This window comes from Panthera uncia, chromosome D1 (assembly GCF_023721935.1).
Source record: "Panthera uncia isolate 11264 chromosome D1, Puncia_PCG_1.0, whole genome shotgun sequence".
In the NCBI taxonomy this organism is placed as follows: Eukaryota; Metazoa; Chordata; class Mammalia; order Carnivora; family Felidae; genus Panthera; species Panthera uncia.
In genome coordinates, this window is record NC_064808.1 from 10,020,901 (window position 1) to 10,040,734 (window position 19,834).

Here is a 19,834-nt window from a genome sequence, read left to right on the forward strand (position 1 = left end):
AGAAGGGGAAACTCGGTCACAGAAAAGAGAAAAAGAGGCCGGATACCATGACCGAAGGAGCGCTCTGGGAGGGGACATGGTGAACTTGGACTCTGAATATGAAGTGAGCGGAGGCCTGGCAGCCAGGAAAATGTAATCGTGTGCAGGAGCTCTGCGACCAGGGCTGGTACCCGAGCTGGAGTAGAGACTCTGGAGCTTTGGATGACAGAGAAACTCTAAACATAAGGAAATAGCTAACAGGATGGCCGCAAAAGGTATGTTCCTCATGTTTCACTTTAGCCAGAGCCATTGCAAATGGAATACTGATGAAACAGTAGGAGGAGAAGGGCGGGGGAGGGACAGGGGATGTGGAGGGGGGAGGAAGAGAGGGAGGAAGAGAAGAAGAGGAGGGGGAGGAGGGGGGAGGGACAGGGGATGTAGGGAGGGGGAGGAAGTGAGGGAGGAAGAAAAGGAGAAGGAGGAGGGAGAGGAGGAAGGAGAGGAGGAGGAGAAGGAAGAGGAAGAATAAGAAGGGAAAAGACAAGAAAGTGCTCTCAGGGAAGGAGAGGAAGAAATATGAGTAAGTGAGGAAAGGAGTAGTTCCTTTTAACATACTCGTTTTAAATTAAGAACTGTAGGAAAAAAGAGCTCTGAAAGGAAGTTAATTAAACTCTAAGACTTCAGTTGTCTCGTTTGTAAATATAAGACCATAGTACCCACCTTAGAGAACAGCACATATAAAGATTAAATGACAGAATGCATGTAGAGGTCTTAGCAACTAAGATCTTTACATGCATTGGAAATAAATGAATAAAAATGGGAAGGCTCTTCAGTTCCATCACCAATCTAGGCCATCCCTCTACCCACCTAACTTCCAACAACCCTCAGTTTGTTCTCTGTATTTAAGATTTTCTTATGGTTTGCCTCCCTCTCTGTTTTTATCTTATTTTTCCTTCCCTTCCCCTATGTTCATCCGTTGTTTCTTAAATTCCACATGAGTGAAATCATATGATATTTGTCTTTCTCTGCCTGACTTATTTTGTTTAGCATAATACACTCTAGTTCCATCCACGTTGTTGCAAATGGCAAGATTTCATTCTCTTTGATTGCTGAGTAGTATTTGAATATGTGTATATATATTTGTATACATATATATATGACATATATATATAACTATGTTCCATATGATATTTGATTATTTAAATAAAGTCTCAAGTATTGCATGGAATATAATTATAACAATAATAATGTTACCAGAAATCCAAGTTTAACTGGGCATCCTGTATTCTGATCTGCTAAATATCCTACACCTTACTTAGGGCACAGATTCCACTCGATTCCCTTGGATTATTCCTATTGCCGGACATGTTGTAGGCTCTATGCTACCACTCTGCCTCTCAGCCCACCATGGTATTAGACTTCTGGTTTGTAAGTGGCTATGGGGCTCCTCAGGAAAGAGCAAAAGAGTTGGCAGCAAGCCCCAAGTGAAGCATATCTACAGGGATCCCACCCTGATGGATCTGCCCCAACTTATTGACCAAGTAGACCTTCTGAGCATCTTCCAGTGGCTTCTTGGTAAGTCATTCTCTGAGTAAGCCATCAAGTTACTCTTGCCTCCTCAGAGTCAGCCTGCAGATTTTTACTGGGTAGTTTGGGGGCCTTTTAATGGGCTATTTGGGGAACTCCCTGCAAGCTGTGATCAAGAGCTTACCTGGGTCCCTCCCTAGATGGGCTGTGATTGAACTACTCAAGTGTAAGATGTTGGGTGCCTCAGTCCAAATGTCTTTAGATCTGTACTGCTCTCCCCCCACTTCGTGTTTCCATCTCCTTTCCATCTTTCCACTAAAATCCCTATTGGCCTTCTCAATACTTTTTCTTTTAGGAGTGTGTATTTCATAGAACAATTTTAATTCTTTTTTTTTTTTAGTTTATTTGTTTATTTTGAGAGAGAGAGAGAGAGAGAGAGAGAGAGAGAGAGAGAGAGAGAAAATCCCAAGCAGGCTCCACAGTGTCAGCACAGAGTCCGAGGTGGGGCTCGAACTCACTAGCTGTGAGATCATGACCAGAGCCAAAACCAAGAACCAGACACTTAACCAACTCAGCCACCCAGGCACTCTGAACAATTTTCATTTTCTAATAAAACAATAAATTCCAGTCAAAAAGTCTAACTGATATACATTAAATGTATCTCCATGCAGTTGGGTTCATATGGGATGGAGGTATTGTGCCTTGTAGTCAGGCTAGCATATTTTCTATGTCAGGTTCATTGAACTGTAATTTATATACAGTAAATTTCCTCCTTTTTCAGGTGTATAGTCTTCTACATTTAGCTAACATTCATAGAAGCGTAAACACTACTGTAATCAAGCTAAAACAGCTACACATCTACTAATTCTTGGCATGTTGAACTTTTTTCTTTTTATCTACAATTGATCTGGAACTCAATCATGTCACTAAAACCTACTTCTCAAGAAAAAGAAGCCTTACTCTCACCTGTCCCTTGGCACTTCCCAAGGAAAGCAGGAATACATTTGCAAAAGGGAAATCGGCAGGTTTTAAGCATATGAGCTAATCAATACTAACTCTTTGATAAGTTGTAATTATGCTAAGTCCAGCTTTGCCTGGGGCCGAACTGAAAAACAAAGTACCTATTATTATATTGGCTTTGTAAATGTTCTGAAGCAGAGAATGAACATATACACAAAACCTTACATTGCTATGGAGACTCAGGGCAGGCTACCTGCTACAAATTTACAAGAGGAACATTTAACAACAGAGACATTCTTGTGATTTTATTTCCATTTTTTGATTTCCAAAAAGGACTGGCAATTATTTAAGGGACACCTTAACCAAAAGAGTTATTTTGAGACTGTGCGATCTTTGCATGTTCGACTTTTCAACCCACCAGCTCTTGTGATATATTGCCCAACTTGAGAAACCCACAGTAGATTTTATACACATTCACCTGCCTGAATGATGGTGAAAGCATCTGTACATAGGGTGAGGTCATAAAAGAGATACAGACTGAAATGTTGGGCTCCTGATGCCTGGGTGGGGGAGGGTCTTAAGACTCACAGTGGAGTTCACCTGAGTGAGAAATAAACTTTTGCTCATTTCAGCCAGTGACATTTGAGGTCAGATTCTGGTAGCAGAACCTAATCAATACTATCTGGTGCAGCGGAGAAACAAGCTTATACTGTTTTGTACAACTGGCAGTGTAAGACCTTAAATTTGAGTTCATTGACTCCTAGATTCGAACTGTTCAACAACAGTCAAGTTGCTCTCAACTATTATTCAAGAATAGTCTGGGGTTGATGATTTTCCTTAAATAACTTAAAAAAAAAAAAAGAAGCACACAAGATTACATAAGCAAACAACAACAACAACAACAAAAATCCATAAGGCAGTGGTGGGGGCAGGGTGGAACAAAGGACTTGTTCCTATATTTTTATTCTAGAAATACAGACTTGATTTAATAAGCTCTTATATATCTTGCGCACAATGAAAGAAGAAAATTAAATGGAATTTAATGGAATTCGGTTAAGAAAAGAGATCCCACAATCATATTCTACCCGTTGCTTTATTTTCTCAAATGGCATTCAAGGTGGTCTTCATCTAATCCAGTTAATGGTTACCTTGACATCTCAGCAAATGGGAAAAATGTCCTTCCGATCTTCAGTCTTCCCAATATTAGTATATATTATTACTATCTGTACAATTGCCTGAGCAAGACATCTAGTTGTCATGCTTCATTATGATTTATTTCCAAACCTACTTTAAATCCATTTGGAAATTCTTTTTTCTATTTCCAAAACACATAGAAAATTAGTCCATATATTTTCCATTTCTACTGCCACAAAGGCATGATAACATCATCACTTGCCTTAATTACTTATAAAATTCTTATAATGCCTCTAAGCTACTGCTCTTATCCATTGTTCATAGGGTAATAAGATTGATTTTTAATAATTTGTTTTGAGAGAGGGCAAGTGGGGGAGGGGCAGAAAGAGGGGGACCGGATCTGAAGCGAGCTTTGTACTGATGGCAGAGAGCTCAATGTGGGAGAGCCCAATGTGGGGCTCAAGCTCATCAACCATGAAAGCATGACCCGAAACAAGTCGGTTGCTCAACCAACTCAGCCACTGAGGTACCCCTGATTTTCAAATATAAATCAGATTACATCACTTCCCTGCTTACAATGCCTGCAGTGACTTATCACTTTACTAAGATAAACACAAAACAAAACAAACAAACAACAACAACAACAAACAGTACATGTTCCTACTGGTAGCCCAGACAGATTCCCCATGATAATATATTTCTGTGGACATGGGTATCTGTTTCTTATTTTGGTAAATGACTGAATAATAAAATCATTAAAGACAATGCACAAAGCACAGTATAATTCTCACAATTAATGGATATTTTATTTACTTTTTGTAGAAGTGAAGCTAGGATGTATATAATTGTTAACAAAGCCTTAAGGGTAGCAGATTTATATATGATTTGATTTATATCTGACTTGTTTTACTCTTAAATATCTAATGTTCCCTGTTTTATTTGGCAGGAAGAGAGAGAATCTGAAATGAGTTCTAATAGAACCACATGAAATGGATGGTTTTATATGTCAAAATTACTTTCAAAAGTTTTTAAATAATACAGATACTACATATAAAATAGAAACAACCAGAGGTGCCTGGGTGGCTCAGTAGGTTAAGCATCTGACTTTTGATTTCGGCTTAGGTCATGATCTCATAGTTCGTGAGTTTGAGCCCCACATTGGGCTTCGTACTGACAGCACAGAGCCTGCTTGGGATTCTCTCTCCTCTGTCCTGACCCCACTTGCTCGCTCTCTCTCTCTCCCTCTCTCAAAATAAATAAACTTAAAAATACAATACAATACAAGCCATTCAATTCATGATCATTAAAGATGATGGGAGAGTTTGTGAAGGGCAGACTGGAACTGAATTTGTTCTGGCCTCATCGTTAAATGTTTGTGTGAATTGAAGAAAGATGCCTTCCCCTTTCTGACACTGCCTGGGGAATCAAGTGGCAGGACTGGAGGCCCTTCTAAAATCCAGCCACATCATCACCTTCATCTTGTAGCACAAAAATACTTTAAAAACTTGTTGCCTCACACCCAATAATTTCTTTTGCCCCAAGCAATTATTCATCCTCCTCTATATCCTCCTAAATCTGTTAGTATAAAATATTCTTATTTCCAGATGAGGAAAGGGCCCTCTCTGTTCATAGGTATGAACTCTTTTAGTTTTACTGAGGGCTGTGTAAACACTTTAGTGGTTTTCTAGAGAACTAAAGGTCATCAATTTAAAATGATTTGAGTGGGCATTGAGGCGGGCACTTGTTGGTATGAGCATTGGGTGTTGTATGTAAGCTAATGTGACAATAAATTATATTAAATAAATAATAAAATAAAATAAAACTATTTGAGGCAGCACGGGGTAGTGGCTAATGGCAGAAAGACCGAGATCCAGATCACCTACTTTTTGTTTTTATTGTTTTTTTTATTTTTCTAATTTTATATTTTATTTTTTCCAGCCTTTTTGAGGTATAATTAGCCAATAAAAAGATGTGTATATTTAAAGTATCCAATGTGATGTTTTGAAATACATATATATTATGAAATAGCTTGACAATCAGGCTAATTTTAATATTAAATCCATCAACACACATAGTTACCTTTTTTTTGTGAGGAGAATACTTTTTTTTAATTTATTTATTTTGAGAGAGAGAGCAAGCAGGGGAGGGGCAGAGAGAGAAAGAGAGGGAGAGAGAGAATCCCAAGCAGGCCCCCCACTGTCAGCACAGAGCCCAACGTGGGGCTCAAATGCACGAACCGTGAGATCATGACCTGGGCCAAAAGCAAGAGTTGAACGCTTAACTGACTAACTCATTCAGGCACCCCTGTGATGAGAATTCTTAATATCTAGTCTCTTAGATGATTTCAAGTACACCATACATATTTACTACGGTCACCATGCTGTATATTGTTTCCAGAACTTATTCATCTTACAACTGAAAATTCATATGCTTTGACCAACATCTTCCCACTTCTTCCCCACTGTTTCTCTGTTTCTATGAGTTACATTATTTTAGATTTCACATGTGAGTGAAATCATGCAATACTTGTCTTTCTTTGTCTGACATTCTCACCATAATGCCCTTCAGGTTCATCCATGTTGTCACAAATGGCAAGATTTTCTTCTTTTCATGGCTGACTAATATCTATATTCATAATATATGCATAATATGCCATGTATAACACACACATTTTTTTTTTTTAATTTATTTTTGGGACAGAGAGAGACAGAGCATGAACGGGGGAGGGGCAGAGAGAGAGGGAGACACAGAATCGGAAACAGGCTCCAGGCTCCGAGCCATCAGCCCAGAGCCTGACGCGGGGCTCGAACTCACGGACCGCAAGATCGTGACCTGGCTGAAGTCGGATGCTTAACCGACTGCGCCACCCAGGCGCCCCAACACACACATTTTTATCCAGTTATCCCTCGATGGATGTTTAGCTTGTTTACATATCTTGGCTGTTGTGAATAGTGTTGCAGTGGACATGGGGGTGCAGATATGTCTTTGAGATGCTGATTTCACTTCCTTTGGATATATGCCCAGACATGGGAGTGCAGGATCATGTGGGAGACCCATTTCTAATTTTTTTGAGGAAGCTCCATATTGTTTTCCATAGCAGCTGTGCCAATGTAACACTTCCAGCAGCAGTGCATAAGGGTTTCTTTTTCTCCACACTCTAGCTAACACTTGTTATTTTTTGATTTTTTGATAATAGCCTAGCAGATGTGAGGTGATATCTCGGGGTCTGGAGTTGCATTTCCCTTATGATCAGTGATGTTGCACACCTTCCCACATACCTGTTAGCCCTTTGTATGTCTTATTTTGAGAAATGTCTGTTCAGGTCCTTGCCCAATTTTTAATCTGGTTGTTTTCTTGCTATTGAGTTGTAGGAGTTCCTTATATATTTTGGATAGTAATCCCTTGTTAGATGTATGCTTTGCAAATATTTTCTCCCATTCCATAGGTTGCCTTTTATTTTGTTTCTTTTGCTGTGCAGAAACTTTTTAGTTTGAGGTAATCTACTTGTTCTTGCTTTTGTTGCCTGTGCATTTGGTGTTGTATCCAATTCATTGCCAAGACCAATGTCATGAAGCTTTCCTCCTATGTTTTCTTCTAGGAGTTTTACAGCCTCAAGTTTTTAATGTCTTTAATCCATTTTGTGTTAGTTTTTGGCTGTAAGGTAAGAATCCAATTTTGTTGTGTGTGTGTGTGTGTGTGTGTGTGTTTGCAAATCTAGTTTTCCAAAAGCCATTTATTGAAGGGACTATACTCTCCCCATTGTGTATTTTTGGCAATGTAGGAGTGCCACCATCACTACTCCATCTTTGTTCTTCCATCTTGTTCATGCCTGAGCAATGACCTTCACTGGGGCTATGTGTTCCACATGGAGAGAAGGTTAATGTGTGCCCAGACTGGAATGCAAGAAGGCTTGTTTTGATGGTCCCTAAAGTGACATCCAGAAGGCTCCACTTTAGGTAACTAGTAGACAGGACTGGTATACAGAAAGTCTCACTTTAGGTAACTATCCTGTCACCTCACCACTTTGTCCCTCTTTCCATAAAAGCTGGGTCTGGCCTGGGCAGAGAATAGCAGCAGAGAATGGGGGTGGAGAATAGCTGTGTACTGTCTGGATAACCACCTGCCTGCCCCCATCCTCCCTGTCGGTAAGTAACCCTGACTAAAACTCTATGTAAATAGCATAGACTAGCCAGTCTTCATTTTTTGGTCTTGAAGTGCTCTCACAGGCTGGAGGATACTTTACTGACCCTCCTCCACCTTCTAATAAGCATCTTCATTGAAGATTAGTTGATTATATAGGTGAGGGTTTATATCTGGGCTCTCTATACCATTCCATTGTTCTATAATATGTTTTTATGCCAGTACCATACTGTTTTGATTATTATAGCTTTGTGATGTAATTCAAAATTGGGAAGTGTGATGCCTCCAGCTTTGCTCTTAAGATTTCTTAAACTATTCAGCCTTTTTAGTTCAGCCATATGAATTTTAGGATTTTTTTTAACTTCTTGAAAAATGTCATTGGAATTTTGATAGGGATTACGTTGAATCTGTAGATCCTTTTTGGGAGTTCGGATATCTTGACAGAATTCTTCTAGCTCATTGACTCAGGATATTATTTTGTGTTTTCTCCAATTCTTTTCATCAAGGTTTTATACTTTTCAGTGTGCAGATCTTTTACCTCCTTGGTTAAATGTATTCATACGTGTTTTGTTAATTTTGATATTATAAATGGGATTTTTTAGATTTTTTTTTCATACAGTTCCTTGTTTGTGTGTAGAAATGCAACTGGTTTCTGCATGTTGATTTTTTTTTATCCTGCAATTCTACTGAATTTGCTTATTACTCTAGCAGTTTTTCAGTGGAGTCTTTTTTGGTTTTATATATATGAGATTAGGTCATCTGCAAACAAATAATTTGACTTCTTCCTTTCCAATTCAGATGCCTTTTCTTTTTCTTGCCTAACTTTTCTGGCTAGGATTTCCAATATTATGAATAGAAGTGGTGATGTTTGACAAAATTCAACATCTTTTCATGATTAAAACTGTCAACTGACTAGGTACAGAAGGATTTCCCCTTCACATAAAGCCTGTATCAGACAAGCCCATAATGAACACAATACCCAATTGTGAGAAGCTGAAAGCTTTTTCTCTAAGACTAGGAAAAGATCACCAATTTTAAGAGAAGCTGGCAAATGATTTAACCTATGTTTCTTTTCTCCTCTGTAAAATTGGTACAATCGTCATACATAACTTTGGGGTTATTAGGATTAAATGTGCTGTTAGTATGTGCTAGTAACATTGTCTGACACGTGTTAAGCCTCACTGAAGTATTACCTTTAAGCTTCATATGAACTGTCAAAGGTAGATGCCCACTGTGACAATCTTTAAATTCTTGGACAAGTAACCATAAGCAGCATTTTATTGTAAATGATGTAATAGCAGCACTTCAGGTTTTTTTAATTGAAATATCTTAGTGAAAAATACCTTGGCAAAATCAGATCCCAGACTCACGTAACATTCAAATACACATTTAATAAGCAATTGAATGGCACAGCTCCATCCTCATAAACGATATAAGAAATATCCCAAAAGTCAGAAGAGACTTTTTTGTGCGTTGCATGGTAAAATTGCCTCCTTGGGGGAAAGAAGGGGTCACAGGTAGCTGTTGATAAATGGTTATAAGAGGATGATACTGTGATAGGATGATCCAACCTTTCACCACCTCAATCAGTCAATTATTTCAAGTGTGGAAAAGTCATATCAGGGAGAGAACAGAAAATGTGACATCAAATTTCAGTTAAGAAAGTGGTTATTGAAATCCTAGAATATGAATCTAATTTTCTTCTGCAATAATTACTCAAATATGATATACATAGAATTATCTTTAGGAATTGACTTTACTAGTTAGGAATTATTTTTAGGAACTGACTCTACTAATTAGTAAAGCCCACACAAGTTAAAGTATCTTCACACAAAGGGACTTTGTCTTTCCCGAGAATATGTTAAATTTTAGACTCTGCACAAATTTACTCTCTGGCACATTTAGATACCTATCTCTATTCTTTATTTTTACTAAGAAAAATATTAAAAATTTTTTAATGTTTATTTACTTTTGAGAGAGAGCATGCACACACCAGTGGGGGAGGGTCAGAGAGAGGGGGACAGAGGATCCGAAGCAGGCTCCACTCCATCAATAGCAGAGAGCCTGATGTAGGACTGGAACTCACAGACTGGGAGATCATGACCTGAGCTGAAGTCAGATTCTTAACCAATGGAGCTACCCAGGCGCCCCTACTAAAAAAAATATATATATTTAGAACATATTTCTCGAAGGTTCATATCAATTGGATCAAATTATTGTCATTGAAGACATATTGTTCTACCATATAGAATAGAAAATAAAATTTTTGTGAGACAGAGATACAGAGAGAGAGCAAGCGAGGGAGCACGCATAGGGTGGGGCAGAGGGAGGGGCAGAGAGAATCTTAAGCAGGCTACACACCCAATGAGGAGCCCAATACAGGGCTCAGCCTCATGACTGTGAGATAATTACCTGAGCCAAAAACAAGAGTCATATGCTTAGACAATTGAGCCACCCAGGTGGCCCTAAAAAATAAAATTCAAATGGCTAGTATAAATTACCTATTAACATCAAATTAATCAGCTATACCCCTAATGAATAAAAAAATGAAAAATATACTTTCACTGAATCAGGACCTTTACTGAATTAGGGATGTTTAGGGGTAAGATATCTAAGAAAAGATTTATACTAACTTTTTTTTAATACAAAAAAAGTTTTTCGAACAAAATTCATGATGCCAACTCCAAGTCTCCATTTCTCCTTAAGGAGGGAATCAGTCTGACTTGAACTTAGTAATCCTAGCTCTTCAAGTGTTGTCTCAAAGTCAGCAATAAAGGGACTGGGGTCCAATTTCATTTCATTATCTGCAGAACCTGGTGTGAGCCATACTGATTTCCTAAAAAACAAAACAAAACAAAAAAGGCAGATATTATTGGCATACTTGGTACCAGGTCATTCTGAGTCTACAGGTGGGGACAAAGTTATTTTTTTACCACTGTTTAACACAGTGGCCATTTCAGTATAATGATTTAGGAGTGTGGCACAGGCCTAGACCTTCTGCATAACTGATGATTTGTAATGCTTGCTTCAGTAAAGTACCAAAGTGCCCAGTGGAATGGATTTAGACAAGTGGATTCCTAAGAACAGTAAGTAAAAGCTGTCAAAAGCTTAATCTGACCCCATGCAGTGGTAGTAAAGGATGTGTGTGTGTGTGTGTGTGTGTGTGTGTGTGTGTGCAGCAGTAACATTTATGCACCAGTAACCTAATCATATATCTGTTGGCCTTGTTTTCATTTTTTTTCTAAGGAAGATAAGCTGCAAACAACGTCAAAATTACTATCGAAGTAGAAATGCTGTAGTCATCATAATTAATCTGCTGGCCTACGGAGAGGCAATAGCTCCAGGGCGTTATTTCAGAGTGTTTTATATTACTGGAAGCATCGGCTAATATATAGGAATGAAAATGTGTGTGTGTGTGTGTGTGTGTGTGTGTGTGTGTCTGTGTGTCTACAGAATCCAGTGTTAGTGTCAGCTACTCCCCAGAGTATTGCTAAATTCCTCAGCCGTCGATTTGCCTTATGAAAGTAAGTTAAAAGAAGATCAAAGTATTTAACAATAAGAATGTACGTAATGTACACTTAAAAATGGTTACAAATTTTCTATGCTAATTTGGATGTAAATTTTAAAAAATAAAATAAAATAAATGGTTACAAATTTTATCTTATGTATATTTTACCACAATAAAAAATACCAATTCTCGGGCACCTGGGTGGCAGTCGGTTAAGCACCAGACTTCAGCTCAGGTCATGATCTCATTGTTCGTGGGTTCGAACCCTGCATTGGACTCTGTGCTGACAACTCAGAGCCTGGATCTTGTTTCGGATTCTGTGTCTCCCTCTCTCTCTGCCCCTCCCCGACTTGCACTCTGTCTCTCAAAAACAAACAAAAAATGAAACATTAAAAAATTAAAAAAAAAATTCCCCCCCACAAAAAGGATTCTGATAACGTTATAAGATACTATACACTTGCTCTGAGCTCTACCTTCTTTTTTTATGTCAACTATTTCCATATATCAAACAAGGATGAAATCTTTTCCAATATTTGTAACTCGTAAAACTCAATGTGAATATTACAATGACATGGTAAAGTGTTTCAGTATTCACCATTCCACTTGGTCTCAAAGTTTATGTGGGGTCCCTTTGGGATTCAGCTTCTCAGTTCCACAAAACTGCAAGCAAAGTGCATCTAATGATTAGGCTGACAAACCTTTCCTTTCATGCATTTCCATGAGTTAGTATTAAAATGAAGGACTAGTTTTCTCTTTTTAGTCATTCACTGTATTCACATGGAATTAAACCATGAGATGTATTAGGGAATTATAAAGGAGAAGACATTAAAAAACAGCATCAGGTTTGATTCTTCCACTTATTAAGGCGACTGGGTATCTAATGATTCTGCTTTGCAGTTCAGTTACCGTAAAATAACCTAGTTACACTAGATTGCATATGTTTTGATTCTAAAATAAATATTACATTAAAAAATAAAAATACTCCATATTATTATAAATGTCAATTTCATGTTTGTTTGGAAATACGCTTACAGGTGAGTCAAATCTAAAGTCTATGCTTTGCAGAAGCATCTGATTAGGTAAAGGTAAGATGGATGCTTTCCAAAGGAGTCTGGTCTATTGGACTGACCTAGAGGCAGAACATTCCAAAGGGATTTTCTGGCTCTCACAATGCACAATCCTAGGGTTAAAGAACATCTCTGTTTGAAAAAGGAGGGTATCCTCCGAAACAACCTAGAGGAGCACAATATTTAAGCAGAAGGTACTTCTCGTAACAGGGGGGGCATACATACGTTTGTATTCTAGTTTAAGATTTATGCCTAGGGGCGCCTGGGTGGCTCAGTCGGTTGAGTGTCAGACTTCAGCTCAGGCGTCTCAGGTCATGATCTCACAGCTCGTGGGTTCGAGCCCCGCGTTGGGCTCTGTGCTGATGGCTCAGAGCCTGGAGCCTGCTTCGGATTCTGTGTCTCCTCTCTCTGCCCCTCCCCCAACATGTGCTCTGTCTCTCTCTGTAGTGAAAATACTTCTTCAGTGAAAATACTGCCTCAGGGCAGTTCAAATGATCCAATGAATAGGATAAACCTTCCCAGGATTTGTGACTTTTCCCCTTTGGAGCATCGAATGAAACTTAAAACTGTCTGCTAAGCTTTGGTGAAATACAAGAGGAGCTGGAGGACAATTTAAAGTCGGTTTCCTAACCAGTCAGGAAACCTGTGCTCTTGGGTCCCGTGCACATGGATGGCCCAATGTTCAGTGAATGATAAGGAAGGGACCATGTTGTCATCTGCCCATAAATAACGATAACTAGAAGCAAAATGTAATCCTTAAAACAAACAAACAAACAAAAAAAGACAATAATTTTAGAGCCAGGTATAAAGATCTAAAAAACTACTTCAAAGTTATTTTTAGGGGCACCTGGGTAGTTCGGTTGGTTAAGCATCCCACTTCGGTTTAGGTCACGACCTCACGGTTCATAGGTTCGAGCTCCACATTGGGCTCTGTGATGACAGCTCAGAGCCTGGAGCCTGCTACAGATTCTGTGTCTCCCTCTCTCATTGCCCCTCCCCTGCCTGCACTTTATCTCTCAAAAATAAATAAATGTTAAAAAAAAATTTTTAAGAAGTTATTTTTATAAATAGTACTGTACTCACCTTTGTCCTGATCCCACAGTCATGTACAGGGTATATAAAATCATATGCAGAGGTCTGAATCCGAGTCACAGGGCAACCTGATCCCAGGTGCAATTCATCATCAAATATACACAGATCGCTGTTGCGCCCACATGGGCTAACCAAGATCATCACCCAGTCCATTGAACAACTTACTGTCACTACAGAAAGAATCATATAAGAAAGTGTCAGATGTATATTTACATCCAGGAAGAGCCCAAAGAATATTCAGCTCTGCCCTTCGTGGTAAATAAAAGGTATTTCTTTCTCCGGCAAAGGTAATCAAGGCTTACAGAATAACATATAAAGGGTTTTCACATTACTGGTTTTTCCGAAATATCTGCATATTATCCTCAAATAACTAGGCTTCATTTATCTCACAGGGAAGAAGATCAACACATAAGAAAATCATAATCTTCTAGTCCCCTGCCTCCTCTAAAAGAGATTATATTCTAAAGAGGGTGATGTATCTGGGACCACACAGAAGGCACAGAAGTAAATTGCAATGCATTCGAATAGGAGAGATGTATTCCCAGTAATGCTCTTTGGAGAGGGAGAAGGGGAAAGGGTGGGAGAGTAGAATCCTGATCTGGAACAGTCCCTACCAAAGACAGAGCCACAGAGGAAAGACTCTGAAGAGAGAAAATCCGCTGCCTGGGATGGCAGTTCTGTGAAGGTTTCCATGTAAAACCTATTCTTATCCTTTACATTGAAATCTTCAGTCAGTCAGGAATAATCACTATTTCTAATGGACTCATTTATCCCGTAGAAGAAGTAAAGACAGACAGTAACCAGAGCTTCTCAGAGCGGTGATCAGAGTTGAACTGCATGGATCCTACTAATGTTCAGAAAGAAAACACAGATTTATTGGCTTTAAAGAGTCATGATTAGTGGTAGGGGGGAAAAACTAATGAAACAGGTTACAAAACTTCCAAAGTGGAGAACAAAAGAGAATGGAGAAAAACAAATAGAAACAATTTAGAAGAAGGCAAAAAAGCCTTAGGGGAAGAGACAAAACATCAAAGCAAACAAACAAAAAAAAAAGGACAAAAATTAAGCCATAGGGGGATCCTGGGTGGCTCAGTCGGTTAAGTGTCTAACTCTTGCTTTTGACTCAGGTCATGATCTCACAGTTGTGAGTTCGAGCCCTACACTGGGCTCTGCACTGACAGTGCGCAGCCTGCTTGGGATTCTCTGTCTCCCTTTCTCTCTGCCCCTCCCATGTGCTCTCTCACTCTCTCTAAATAAAGAAAATAAACTAAAAAATAAAAAATAAAAAAAAAAGCAATAAGATGATTGCAATAAATGAACTGCAAGTATATGTCAACAATAATAATAAATGTAAATGAACAAAATACTTCAGGCCAAATGACCAACAGCCAAATGAAGAAATTATAATGTATTTATATAATCAACTTCTAGGTAACATGGCAAATATAATTATAAAGTATCAATCTGAAAATAGTTATGAGAAAGAAGCAAGTCACAACACAAACCTTATATATCTAACGATACAAAGTTGAAATGACAGATAACCATTTTTTATGAAAGATTTTTTTCCAAACACAGACTATTCTTCGGTAGCCAGCACCTGCCCCACACTTAAGGCATGAGACTCATAACCCAGAACATGACCCCACATCTCATCTGATACAGCCTCCTCATGTTTTGCAAAAGTGGAAGTAACCGGGTTTAAATCTTATCTTCCTATTTCGACGCTAATATAAGTTGCTCTAACACAACCTGTCATCCAAGCTAGGATAAGTACTTTGAACTTGGATTTCATTTCATAATTATCTTTATATTCACAGCTGCACAGAACCCAGGGAATGTTGAATATACATAGTTTGAATTGTAGTACTTGTTGATAGTACCACCTGCACGCGGAACTTCCAGATGAGCAGAAATTACAGAACCTCCCCCTTACTGTTTAACAAAGGGAAGGGGTGGGAGAGAGTGAAAGTCTGACTGGCCATCCAACCTATAGGAAGGTAACCTTCTTACAGCTGGCTGGATAGGGCTTGAATTCTATAGCTACCCAATTATTAGATTTTGAAAAAACTGGTTAAAACTGCAATGCAATTTATTCACGAGTCAGTGAAGGCCACCGAATGGGAAGATTCACAGTCAGGATGAACAGAAGTTCTGGCAGTTTGGCGGAGTGTACTCAGAGCCTCAGTCCAGTTAGTGGACTGAGCTGGACTGGTTCAAGTGAATGTGCACAGAAGGTGGCAATTCTAGCCAGTAACTGGAAAGTTAAGCTACAGTGGTTTGGGATGACATGTAAGACAAATTTCCCATATTCCCGAGGTCTCCTGGGAGCTGTAGGTGTTCTAAACAGAGCCACAACCAAAGCACTTACATGCTTTGGAGCCTAACAGAACCTGGAAGTAAATAAAGTAGTGACCTCTTATTCCAGAAATAAGTAGTTCAGTCACTGCTGAAGTCCGATCAATGCCTCCTGTCCCCCACCAGCATCTCTCTAAAGGCAGAAGAAAAATAAAAAAAATTGGGGCACCTGGGTGGCTCAGTCGGTTAAGTGTCCAACTTCAGCTCAGGTCTGATCTCACATATCATGGGTTCAAGCCCCGCATTGGGCTCTGTGCTGACAGCTCAGAGCCTGGAGCCTGCTTCGGATTCTGTGACTCCCTCTCTCTCTCTCTCTCTCTGTCCCTCCCCTGCTCATGCCCTGTCTCTCTCTGTCTCTCAAAAAATAAATAAACGTTAAAGAAAAAATTTTTAAATAAAGTAAAGCAACAATAGGAGTATGCTAACTAATACTCAGGTGTAGTAAGTGGCTATTGTCTCCTGCAGAAAGGACATAAAGTGATGAGTAAATTGATAAGGGCTCCAAGTCAAAAGCCTTGCTTAAAGGCTGCCTTTGGAAGGCATATGTGAGAAGATCTGTGGTCAGAAAAATTGTTAGGAAGATTTTCCTTCCTAAAGCAATTAGGATCACCTGTCATGGGCGTTTTCCATTATTTATGTCGATCTCAATAATATACCACACGCCATATATGATAATGGCAGTCTGAACATCATCTAAAAATTAAATTACCTGTGCCGTGAAGCACAAAGCATACACCTGATTGACTTTGACCCTGTACTCTTCACGGATGTGCTAAGTAAACTGCCCCTCTATGGTAGCTGTAGAAATATTAAGAGCTGGAGGATGATCTTCCCACAGCAAAAGCTCATTAAATTACCTCCCAGATGACTCTTGCATCAATCTAGGAATTGACAACAGGTAGTCGTTGGAAGAAATAGTCAAACAAACGACTTTAAAAATGACCATCTGGGGGTGCCTGGGTGGCTCAGTCGGTTAAGCCTCCGACTTCAGCTCAGGTCACGATCTCACGGTCCGTGAGTTCGAGCCCCGCGTCGGGCTCTGGGCTGATGTCTCAGAGCCTGGAGCCTGCTTCTGATTCTGTGTCTCCCTCTCTCTCTGTCCCTCCCCCGTTCATGCTCTGTGTCTCTCTGTCTCAAAAAACAAATAAACGTTAAAAAAAAAATTTAAAAAAAAATGACCATCTGCCATCAATATTTATTACTTCTCACTTCATACTTCTCACAAATAAGTCTACCATGACTCTGAGCAAGCCAGTGCTGTGTCAAGAGGCTAATTGTCTATTTATTATCTTCTTTCCTAAAGCACTGGTGCTTTCCCATTCCCCTTCCCATTACAAAGTAATAATAGAAAGTCGGATCACACAATGAAGAGAATGGCTAGAGGTTCAAACTTTGACGAGGAAAGCTCCCCCAAACAGTAATAGGGAGCAGTAGACCTTGGAATACATTCAGAATTTTCTTAAACACTTTGGAGGACCTAAGTCTTCCCAAGGTGAAAAAATATTCATATGTAATGAGCAAGAGATTCCAACATTTCGTAAGCCAGTAAGTTCTGGCTCTTTACAGATAAACCATCAAGAAAGTAAGAAAATTCAGGGAGATGGTTTGCGGGGAAAGTGGCATTGGAGAAAGCAGGTGTTCTACATTAGTGACTGTCACCTCCAAATCGCTCCATGGGTTGGAAATATTATCCTACGGTCACCTAGATAAGAGTATCAGAAGGATCCTTCCTAGAGGAAAAAAGATTGCGACAGTTTAAAGATGGATTCAACAGGATAAGGGGATATGAACATACAGGGAGTCAGGCTTCTGTTGCCACTTATTTTTCTCATACTAATCTTAGTCTGACATTATGAAGTCGTGCCTCTAGTATCTGAGAAATCTGAGGGAAAGCCCGAGGAACACATGTAGCTGCCACACAAATTGGCTGAAGTAGCTAGAATCTTCCTTGCACCTGAGCATCATAGATCCCAGCCAGGCCTCAATGCCCTGCTTCCTCACCCCAGATGACCCCAACGCCCTGTGCTCCCCACTCCAGGTGCCCCCAATGCCATGTGCCCCTCTATCCTAGATGGCCCCAATGCCCTGCATCCCCTTACCCCAGAGGGCCCTGACATCCTGAGTCCCCCACTCCAGATGGCCTCAGTATATTGACTCAAGTCTCCTCGGCCCGAAAGCATTTCCCTTCCAGCTGCTTGTAAGATCTGAACTCTTTGGGAGGAGAGTTCCTGCATGGAAAGCGACCATAACTCCTCCAAGAAAGTGTTCTTTAGAACTGGCCTCTACCATAGATGCTCTCAGTGCAAGGCCAAATCAAGGCGGCAAGAAGCGACCAGACTCCTAAAGCCATAGAGACCTTCATCTGGACAGACCCCCAGCCAGGACTTCTCAGGAAACAGGAAGTGGTGCGGCCTTACGTGATTTTATGTGGCATCCCACACTCAGCTGTCTTCATTTTCCTACTGATTTAGATAGGGCACGCAGCACCCTCTCAATGTCAACCACCTAAAAGCTGCAACTCTCCAGATTTCCCAAACACTGACTCTCTGAAAGGCATATCACACAAAAAGTGCTATTTGATAACAGACGGTGTCTGCATGAGGCCTGTTGAGACCATCTGGGAGGCTAGCATGGCACATGACATTTCCAGTACATGCTAAATAGTAGGCAATTATTGGCACCAGCTGATTTTTGGGTGTCCAGCTAATATGTGGAACAGCCTAAGTCATATACGTTTGAAATCAAAAGATGATTATTTCTTCTTTTCTCTGACTTTGGCTGGAAGAATCAGCAGCAGGGATAATAAAGTGACTTGCCCAGAAACAAACATCCCCAGGAGGAGACAGGGACCTATAGAAAGCCATCTTTCATGGCATCAAGGAAATCTAAAAATCCGTCTTTATTGATATGTCCATAAATTAATGTTTTAGTTAGTTTAGCCAGGTCAAGCCTTAAAAGTATTTACTTATAACACAGGAGAATAATGTTTTTTTCATGCTGAGATTTCTTAGAAAAGAAACATTTATATTCATGTATTTTGTCCCCTTGTGCCATATATATAATTTTATGTATAATAAGTATATATATTCATTCCAGTACTCAGAAGTTCCAGCTAAGCATTTTTAAAATAATTTTTCCATCCTGTTTTTGTTTTGTTTTTTTAGAGTTTATTTATTTAGAGAGAGAGAGAGAGAGAACGAGGGAGGGGCAGAGAGAGAGGGAGAGAGAGAATCCCAAGCAGGCGCCACACAGTCAGCACAAGCCTGATGTGGGGCTTGAACTCCCAAACGATGAGATCACGACCTGAGCTGAAGTCAGATGTTTAACTGACTGAGCCACCCATGCACCCCAAAGTTCCAGCTAAGCATTTTTTTTAATGTTTATTTATTTTTGAGACAGAGAGAGACAGAGCACGAACGGGGGAGGGTCAGAGAGAGAGGGAGACACAGAATCTGAAACAGGCTCCAGGCTCTGAGCTGTCAGCACAGAGCCCAACGCGGGGCTCGAACTCACGGACTGTGAGATCATGACCTGAGCCGAAGTCGGAGGCTTAACCAACTGAGCCACCCATGCACCCCAAAGTTCCAGCTAAGCATTTTTTTAATGTTTATTTATTTTTGAGACAGAGAGAGACGGAGCATGAACAGGGGAGGGTCAGAGAGAGAGGGAGACAGAATCGGAAGCAGGCTCCAGGCTCTGAGCCATCAGCACAGAGCCCGACACGGGGTTCGAACCCATGAGCTGTGAGATCATGACCTGAGCCGAAGTCAGATGCTTAACCGACTAAGCCACCCAGGCACCCCATATGTTTATCTTTTAAATCATTCCAGTAGAAGCATCTAGTATTGTTCTAGAAGGCATCAGAGTCTACTGCTTAAGAGCTTCTACTGCTTAAGAGAGTTTCTCTGCTCTCAATTTACACAAGTTTGGGAAAATTAGTTAAACAAGCTAAGGCTCAGATTCATACTCTGTAAAAAGGAGGTAATAATACTATTTCCCTTGTAAGTTTATTCTGACTATTAAAAGGGATAACAAATGTAAGCAGTCTAGCCAAAGCTAATAGCATACA

The 19,834-nt window shown here is 39.9% G+C and overlaps 1 protein-coding gene across 5 annotated transcripts in view; it reads right to left on the reverse strand.

The window, feature by feature from the left end:
- Positions 1-7,898: 7,898 nt before the first annotated feature.
- The window catches only part of LOC125933088 (oocyte-secreted protein 2-like), a 42,957-nt gene continuing 31,021 nt past the window's right edge, over positions 7,899-19,834 (reverse strand). Inside the window, exons 1-4 of one of the 5 annotated variants that reach the window (XM_049645970.1) lie at positions 18,052-18,115; positions 13,399-13,577; positions 12,378-12,481; positions 7,899-10,576 (exon numbers count right to left, since the gene is read on the reverse strand). In XM_049645970.1, coding sequence (XP_049501927.1) covers positions 10,369-10,576; positions 12,378-12,481; positions 13,399-13,577; positions 18,052-18,115 — 555 coding nt within the window. In that variant the 3' untranslated portion in view covers positions 7,899-10,368. Of the gene's footprint in view, positions 10,577-12,377; positions 12,482-12,720; positions 13,071-13,398; positions 13,578-18,051; positions 18,116-19,834 lie in introns of those variants that run through there. The other 4 variants (XR_007460873.1, XR_007460872.1, XR_007460871.1 and 1 more) reach the window with 4 other exon arrangements.